At 38.4% G+C, this 9543-nt stretch overlaps 1 protein-coding gene across 1 annotated transcript; it reads right to left on the bottom strand.

Moving 5' to 3' along the window:
* Positions 1-5785: 5785 nt before the first annotated feature.
* LOC148037980 (uncharacterized) lies at positions 5786-6970 on the bottom strand. The gene is made up of 2 exons (XM_087677380.1): positions 6760-6970; positions 5786-6024 (listed from the first exon to the last, which is right to left on the bottom strand). The coding sequence occupies exons 1-2, from the start codon at positions 6902-6904 to the stop codon at positions 5819-5821; spliced, it is 351 nt and encodes a 116-aa protein (XP_087533506.1). The 5' UTR covers positions 6905-6970; the 3' UTR covers positions 5786-5818.
* Positions 6971-9543: the final 2573 nt, after the last annotated feature.

Raw genomic sequence — 9543 nt, 5'->3', positions numbered from 1 at the left:
TTTTGCGACAACGGGGACAAAATTTTTTATTTACATTTTTTCATTGTTTTTAACGTCGGTATAAGGCCTATATCTTATAGTGGATCTTTTGTGTTTGACATGGTCGATCTTAGAGACATACACTTATGTCTTGGTATTGAGATTCAACGCTATCCAAAAAAGGGTGTTTTATTACTACGTCAAATAAAGTTCATTCAAGATATTATTCAAAAGTTTGGTTTGGATTCTGCACATCCTTCTAGTACTCCTTGTCTTGTGAGCTCTATTAAAAAATCTCACTTTCTGCAAAATGATGGGCAATTAGCATTATATCAACCTTATGTTAATCTTGTTGGATGTCTTCAATTTGTTGGCTTGAATTCTCACCCTAACATTCTTTTTGCTGCAAATTTTCTTGGACAACATCTTACATTTCCATGCCTTAAACATTGGATTGTAGCTAAACAAGTTTTGAAGTATTTGAAAGACACTAAAGATTTTGGGTTAGTTTATTGGCATTCACTTTAACTTTTGGGTTATATAGATGTAGATTGGGCAAGCTCTCACTTATGTATGTGTTCTACAAGTGGAAAGTTTCTCTTTATCAATGGTTGTCTTTTTTCTTGGACTAGCAAGAAACAACGTTATGATGTTGTTTCCACTACAAAGGCTGAATATGTAGTTGCATCTTTAGTGGCTCGAGTGTTAGTATAGCTTCGACAATTTCTATCAAATATTAGCCATCCTCCTCTCTCTAGCACAACATTTTGATGTGATAACCACAGTCTTGCTAAAGACTACGTTCAACATAACAAATCTAAACATATTACAGTGCATTATCATTATGTTCAAAAGAAAGGCATGATTATGATTGAACATTGTCCAAGTGATTAGATGATTGCATATATATTCACTAAATAACTCAATGAAGGATGCTTCACTGTGCTGCACTTGGAAATTGGAGTTGTCTCAACGTCAATCTTTGGGAATTAATCTACTATTACATTGTAGTACCATTGTACATACTTCTTGTACGCATGTCACACTTCATATATGCACATACACCTCAAACCTCTTGGTCTCCTTTGTACATATGTATTCAATTTCACTTCATATGTACGTATTCACTTTATATGTGCACAATAATCCTTCTTGATCATGTTTGTACATTTGTATATAGGAGCTTGGGTTTTTCCCTTGTGCTCCCCAAGGGTTTTTTTATTTGCAGCTAGAGACCGTTGTTTAAGTAGTGGTGTTGGAGCTATATATAACTCACCCTATCTAGAATAGGTCTCACCTATATAAATGTAGATTATGATCAATATGATATAGTCTTTGGAAGTGTGTATGGTGTGTCTCTTCTCTCTCTAGCACATCTCTACATTTCAATAGAGGACGAAGAGGGCTTTACATTTCAACAAAGTTCAACAGAGTTCAATAGAGTTCAACAGAGATGAAGAGGGCTTGGAGCGTGCACAGGATGCATGCATGGGTAATGTAGAAGAAAAGACAGGAGACCATCAATTTTTTGAGAATGAAGTGGACTTGAGAGCTGAATTTTGGGACCCATTTTTTAAACATTTGAGCCCATTTTGGGAGCACAAAAGTGGTCCAGAGGCGTCAAAGACCAAATTTTCATGAAAATTGAAACAGCTGTGGATCGATGAGCTAGAGTTTTGGTAAATGGATTTTGATGCCAAGATTCCAACGCAAGTCTTGGTTTGTCAATCGGAGGTCGTTTGACCCCCCATTTAATCCCCGTAAGGTTTAGCGGTGTAAAGAAGCTATGTGATTCGAGAGCTGGAAAGTGTGTGACAGGGCCCAAATTTATAGATTTCGACGTCACGGAGCTAGCCGTGCAATTGGATTGCAATTTCAAGTTGGTTTGGCCCTCCAAACGGGCCGAAATCATTTGGTTTATAGTGTGAACATGGAGGTTTTGAGCTAGATAATTTATAAATGAAATGAAACTTTGAAAAAACATGCAAGTTTCATGTTGAGAAGGTGGAGGGGTGTTTTTTTATTTGTGTCCCAAAATTTGGGGGATTTTGTCTTTTCATGCATCCACAATAAAGAGAGATGATGATGGATCTTTGATCTATGGAAGAAGTTCAAGATTTTGGCTATAATCTTATGAAATATGATGGAGGGAATCAAATTCAAAAATCTAGTCTTTTTCTCTCGTCTCTCCTCTCTCCCCTTGTTATTCGTTTGTATAAATTAACTCATAAGAGAAGGGGGTGGGGTTTGATGAAGGATGCTCAAATGATGATGTTGGAGTAGTAGGATCGTAGATCGGGCTGAGAGAGTGCGTTAACTGCAAAGAAGAAGTGTCAGAGGCCTCACTTCTATGAGATACGAGCCTTGGAATTTGTGGTTTCTATGCGTAAGTGAGAAGTTCTTTTGTTTTATGGAAAATGATTAGCGAAAATTATTTATTTTGATTATTCTTGATTTTCCATGTTGCATTCTCTTTGAAATATGAAGGAAAATCAAAAAATATAATAATGTAATAATTTCTCGTAAAAATGCAAAACCCACAAGTTGCTGTTTTTATAAAAAATAATAAAATTTGGGGTTTTTGTCGAGTGTTTGGGGTCATATGGGATAAAAATGGATGTGAAAGTGATGCCGAGTATCCTTGGTCAATAAGAACTCATAATTCTAAAATATCTCATTTTTACGAAGAAATAAATGAAGAAAATATAACCATGCATGACTTTCCAAGATTCGGGGAGTGCTCAAGTAAGTGGGCTTTCATTCTCATTGTTGATATCTAATATGGTTAGTTCAAGTTTGTGTTGACTAGATAGGGGTATTGTGATAGGTTTGGTTACCTCAGGTTACCATGCATGTCCATTGTGTGGGCCACAATTAGACTCTCGAAGGTCACAAACCATGAAGAAGATGGTATATGAGGGACACACAACTTTCTTGTCGAAGGGTCATGAATTGAGAGAAGGCTTTCTTGGAGGACCTCTAGTACAAATGAATGCCCAAAGCTGGTACAAGTTGAAAGTGGTCCCCAAGGAGGCACATTGAAGTACAATCCAAGTGGAATCATATGATCACATGAAAGAGAGACATTGTAGGGGCACAAATGGATTTGAAGGACGTAGGCAAGATGGAGGTGCTTTGGCCACATTTGATGAGCTCTGACAGTCACTTGCAACTACCTTGCGCTCCTTGGGTCCTGCCCACTAAGGAAGAGTGTATGGTGAAGTAAATTATCATATCTATCCATACCTCAATGGGTATGATGCATTCCTTGAGGTCTAGTTTTTCTAAAGATGACCAACTATTAGGGCTAAAATTCCATGATTAGAGATGTGGTGCTTAGAAATGGGATTGAAAAATGGATGGATGGCATGGTGGAGGAGAAAGTGAATCATTTTTGTGTGTTGCATCATGCATCCCCATGGAGAAAGTGACTTGCTAGGTACGAGCAGGCTTGAAGAGAGAAGGAGGGAGTGCGATTAGAATTTTGATACAATACATGCCATTGATTGGTTTGATATCTTGAGGCATGGAGGAGATGTCACGATTTATGTCTATGTAGTTGTTGCATGAAGCTTTAATCACAGCTTCATTTGAAGGGGTAGAGGTCTCTATAAAGGAGTGGGAATTCTCAAGGCGATGTTATCCAAAGGTGAACACTTCAATATTGATCAATAGAAAATTACATATATTATTAGATGCATTATGTATACTAGGGGTTATATTCAATATACCTTCATGTGTTCTTTAACCATATACAAACACATAGTTCATTTTATGAATCAACTAGATAAAACAAACTTGACCTTTACTCTATTAATGCTTTTCTCATTACCTTGTAAGGAATGTTAAACATAGTTAATGGGGTCTAATGATTCGGGAGCCTTCTCCTTGATTGACACTTTGAGACTAGGCACTAATTTCTTAAAAATTATTGAGAAGACCGCATAGGTCCTATGAACAAAGACCCCATAGTGTAGCATAGAATTCAACCAATAGTCTATTATCTCATAGTTTGAGACTAGGCACCAATTTCTTAAAATTTATTGAGATGTTCACATAGGTCCTATGAACAAAGATCCCATATTGTAGCATAGAATTCAACTAGTAGCCTATTTTCGCATGGTTTATTCTTCTATAGCTTCTTGATCCCTTTGAGGTATTTTCTACGACTGACAAGTCACACATTCACTATTAAAGAACTCATGGGCTATGTTTTTAAATTCCTTTCTTTGTTATTTTCCATGGTGCATTAACCAATTATGGAAAAATGATGTCATCAATTGGTTTTTGCTCTCTCAAATTGTCCTCATCTTAAGTATGGGGACACATTACTCATAACAACACAGTCAAATAAATCTTTGTGTATATATAGTGTAACATGGTTGGATGACCCAAACCTCTTCTCTCCTAATTTATTTTACTTCATAAAATAATTATTTGTTTACATGGATGCATGCGCATGTGATTATGTTAATGCTTTTCATTTTCATCTACATTCCAGGGGAACCCCTTTTGAACTTCCAATTCTACTCTCCTATTTTCACATTGTAGTGATAAGATGCAATACACTTTTGTTTTTTATTGTGATTGATTGTATGTAGTTGACTTTTTTTGCACTTCTTCAATGTCCCACTATTGTGAGAAAATATGGTTTATTTCTTAGACAATTCATGCATTATTTTGGACTCACAAGCACCCACGCTTAGGTCACCAATTATTATAAACAAGACACACTACATATGTCACTAGAAAAAAAGAACTTTGCAAACTAGGGATGATCAATGATTATTAGTCTTAATAAGGATGTCTTAATATTAGTAGTGAAACAGATTAGTGATATCTAAAGAAAAGTTCTATATTCTTTGGTTAGTAGAGGGAGTGAGATCGATGTGCATGTGTATATTAAGCACATGCCGTGGAGGGTGGGAATGTAAATCAAACAAGGCATATGCTTATGTATATTTGAGTTCGTATGCTTCAGAGGTCCTTAAACTAGGGATTGGTGATCAGGTTGCTCACCTCCCTTGAACACCTTAAGAAAAACTGATGCCTTTTTTTATGCTCATGAACACCTCGAACAAAGGGTCAATATTGCAAGGGGTGGAGGCCACCAAAAGCTTGGAGCCAGCATCGGCTAACAATGATGGAAATACAGGGGAAGTTTTGAGGCACATTCCTTACATCAACCTGCCCACCCTTAAGGATAAGCTTCTACATTTAATAAACTCTGACCACATATTTTGTAGTGGTAATAATTCATTCTCCAAAATTTTTTAAAAGATGTTTAGTATTTGCATCAAATTGAAGATGAATAAAACCAATTTCATCCCAAATCTGACCTAGTAGAGCTCCATATTCAAATAACTAACATATCAACACATGATGCATATGAGCTAATTAAGCATTAAAGTGTTTAGGATGTTAAGTGCAATTTCTACCCTACAGCTATTAGAGAACATATGCACTAATAGGGGGGGGGGGGGGGGGGTGTGTGTGTGTGTGTGTGTGTGTTGGGAGGACTAGATTCATGGAAAACCTTAGGAATAGAGGGCTTGTAAAGACAACACTCCATTTGAAGATTTCTTAATTGAGCTACCCTTCATGCTTCACCTTGATATAGTATATGCCTTCTAACATTATTAGCAACTATGACATGATGCCATTGTGTCAATTCGGTGCTCACACATTTTTCATGATGCTCATAACAAGCATAAGCGAAAGTTCATATGGCTAAAGAGCCTTCATTTACATAAGCTTAAATAGTAAGAATAACAAGGCAAAGAAGATAGATATATAGACAACGATATCATGGTGCAACAATAGTGCATTAAGGCAAGTCTCATGGCTTAGGAGGATATGGATACTTCTCTTTGGGGAAAGGGAATTTGAATTTGGGGAATTGGAATTTGGGGAATTTGAATTTAGGGGGTTTGTAAACAGGTGGTTCGTAGATGGGTGGTTTCTCCATAGGCGGTTTCTCCATAGGCGGTTTCTTCATAGGCGGTTTCTCCATAGGTGGTTTGTAGAAGTAAGTGGCTTGAGCATCTACATTTACCCCATACCAAGTGATGTTACCCCATACCAAGTGATGTTCGTTTGAAATCAGCAAGCAAAAGGAGGACCTCATTGTAATAACGACTCTTAATCACATCTTTGAACCACCCAAACACTACCGGATAACTATTCCATAACTAATTTACCCGATACCAATTAATGCTTCGCTTAAATCATCAAAAGGGGGATCCAATAACACCACCACATAACTGACTTAGGTTTGCTTTATATTATCTAAATGACCGTGTAGGCTTCATCCGAATCTCTGTGCTCCGAAGGGCAAGCCATACAAGATGTGAAACTTGACCTCGCATACGTCATGCAGCAGTTATCCTGCCAACGGGCATGCCGCTCGTTGGTACATTTGTCGTTAACGTCATTGCCAGTTGATGTTGGAGGCTCTTTGCCGTCAAAGCTAGGATATGAACAAGATTGCACTTGTTCTTGTTAGTCGAAGATAGAATATGAGCCACATATTCGCATCGTTTGAGTGCGGAATTCGTCGGTCGGAAGCAGACGACGATTGCAAGCTGCGTGTGAAGTACGACGTAGCATAGAAACATGCATGGTGGCACAAGGGATAGCGAAGTGCATTACGAGAATCCAGCGAGAATCAAAGATACTATCAATTAATATGGAGAAGGCCATTGATGAAGCATATAGAGCTATGGAGACCAACAGGAGAGCAGAGCTGAGAGGATGTACGAGTGAGTGATAGTTAGTTACCTTTGTGTTGCAGGGCCTCAGAGAACTGCTGCTTGTACTCGCGCGCCGCTGCTGCAGACCCGACCAAGCAGAGGATCATGAAGAGGGCCAGCAAGCCTATGCCTAGCCACGGCGCCGGTCTGCTGCAGCTGTACCTGCCAGCCATACCTAATTACTCTTGTTCCTGATTCTCTGATCTCTTTCTTTGCCTCTCGGCAACCCTCCTCTCGCCCCGCCGTTTTATATTGGGCCTCCATGGGATGATCTTATCGTGTCTGTGTACTACGCCTCTGTGTGTGTGTGTGTGTGTGTGTGTGTGTGTGTGTGTGTGGACCAGGGTGTGTCCATGTCTAGCTAGCTGTTCAGCCACCGTCTTTAATTGCGATGGGCCAGCCATAATTCCTTCCCCAGTCCTCCCATCAGCCTCTTTGTAACTCTCCCTTCATCTCCGTTTTGAGAAAACTACTAGCATGGAGGTGCCCAAGGGCTGTCATGATCACATCCATGTTGCCCACGGAGTGGTTGTTGGCGTACCAGCTTACCAAGGGCACATGCCATGGTGCTTCTCCTAAAAGCTACGTGCTTGCTTCCTTACGAGGACAAATTGTCAATGGCAATTGTCCAGCTCCGTTAGTTGAGCAAATTTATGATGTGCACATGGAGAGCATTTTCAAGAAACCTTAAACGTTCGTAGCCTGTAGGTGTTTTCCATGGCTCTCATCAATGCCATTTCCGATTCTTTATCACTTTTAAACCTTGCCTCGAAACTTTGGAGGCTTTTTTCTCAAACCTTTACAAGTTCACTCAAACGGTAAACCTTGGTCCTTGGTATTTCATGAACGCTAGATGATGCCAACGTGAACATGCTTCATCTTAACCTTTCCTATAGTGGTATTGAATCCAATGTTTCTTAACTTGCAATACATTCATGGCAAATTGAAAGCATGAAGTAAAGGCTTTGTTGTTAATAAGCAATAATAATACCAAACTTTTACAAGGTGCACTTGTAATATGTTCATAATTGAGCTCCACAATTCACACTTAAAAAGTAGAAACAAGAGATGCAAGATTACAAAATCACATTCTCTCTCACACACAACTGTGAGCACTCTAACGTATTATCCACTATAACTATGTTGTGAAGCTCATGATCATGTGGATACCCAAAATTCTAGCATGCTACTAGAGCAAGCAGCATCCTTAGATCTAGATCTTGCACACTTAGTTCTCTATTAGGACATCATTAGGCACTAATCTCTATTTAGACTTCATTTTTTAAATCATTTTTCACTTGCCTTCCTTGGAGCCCTAAAATCTTTTACTCTCTCTCCTCTTTATTCTCACCCACTCTTATCCTTTCCTAAATTTTCTTCTCTTATTTTATCTCATCTACCTTCTTTAGAGTTCTTCAATTATCTAGATCCTCATTCTCTTATATTCTTTCTTACATCATCGCTTCACCTACTCTCTCCTTCCTTTTTTTCCTTTTCATCTACCACTCTTTTGGGATTTGAGGGAGAGCTTTCTTGGGACCCTTCTAAGAGAAAGAGGGAGAGATTCTTTACTATATTAAGGTTTTGTGAAACCTTAGATAGAAAAATCAAAATCAATAACATGTGATCAAGAGTGGATCTAGTCCAAAGAGAGGCTCCAATATGAAAGGTGACCTCTTATGGAGTCAAAACATCGTCAGGTCTAGCTCAATAGGCACCACCCACATCAATCATGGCTATCTCAATACCAATCCACCTAGCAGATTCCACATCTATGTCCACATTAGCTCAACCAGTTCAACATAGAAAACAACCATTCCATGCACACGTCAAGGGTCCCCTTAGGTGATTAGCGCACATCAGTGATATTTTTGTGATATGTAACTTCTTTAACTTAGAAGATTTCTATTAAGGTTAATAAACTTAATAATACTTAAGTCTCCATTCACACCATTAAGGGCTCTAGCCCTTGACCATATTGAAGTCCCTCTTAGTGCCTATTCACACAAGAAGAAGCATTATTTGCACAAGCACTTATTTATGCATGCTTTATTTCATCCACAAGCATGTATTGAAAGAGCACAATATTTTGGCCCCAAAAGGCACGTCTTGAGGATCACAACAACTCAAACCCAATGCTTGATGCATATTCCATGAGGATATCATTCTATTTCCATATTGTAAGCATGGGAGGGCTGCCAATACTATTATTGGCCATTAAGAGAACTAATACACAAGATGCTTCTACATCTAGATCTTGTAAAATTAGGACATCATAAGACACTAGTTATCACTCTTAGCACTTTTCTTTTTATCATTTTTCACCTACCTTCCTTGGAGCCTTCAAATATTCTACTCTCCCTTCTCTTTATTCTCACCCTTCATTTACTCACCCACTGTTATTCTTTCCTACATCCTCTTCTCTTAGTTTACATCATCTACCTTATCTAGAGTCCTTCAATTACCTACATCATCATTCTACTAAATTCTCTCTTAAGTTTTCTCTCCACCTACTCTCTCCTCCTCTCTTTTTACTTTTCACCTACCAATATTTTAAAATTTGAGGGAGAGCTTGTGTGGGTCCTTCTAAGAGAAAGAGAGAGAGATTATTTGCCTTATTAAGGTTTTGTGAAACCTTAGAAAGAAAAATCAAAATCAATAATAGGTGATCAAGATCGAACCTAGTCCAAAGAGAGACTCCAATGTGAAAGGTTACCTCTTGTGTAATCACAGCATCATCAAATCCAAATTTATTAGGTGGCCATCAATGTGAACCATGACCAACTCAACAAGAATCCATGTAGCAGATTTT

Source organism: Lygodium microphyllum, chromosome 4, assembly GCF_053477565.2.
Source record: "Lygodium microphyllum isolate KBCC chromosome 4, Lygodium_microphyllum_v1.1.10, whole genome shotgun sequence".
Classification (NCBI taxonomy): Eukaryota; Viridiplantae; Streptophyta; class Polypodiopsida; order Schizaeales; family Lygodiaceae; genus Lygodium; species Lygodium microphyllum.
The sequence above is the reverse complement of the archived record's forward strand: the minus strand, read 5'-3'. Positions and strand labels throughout refer to the sequence as shown.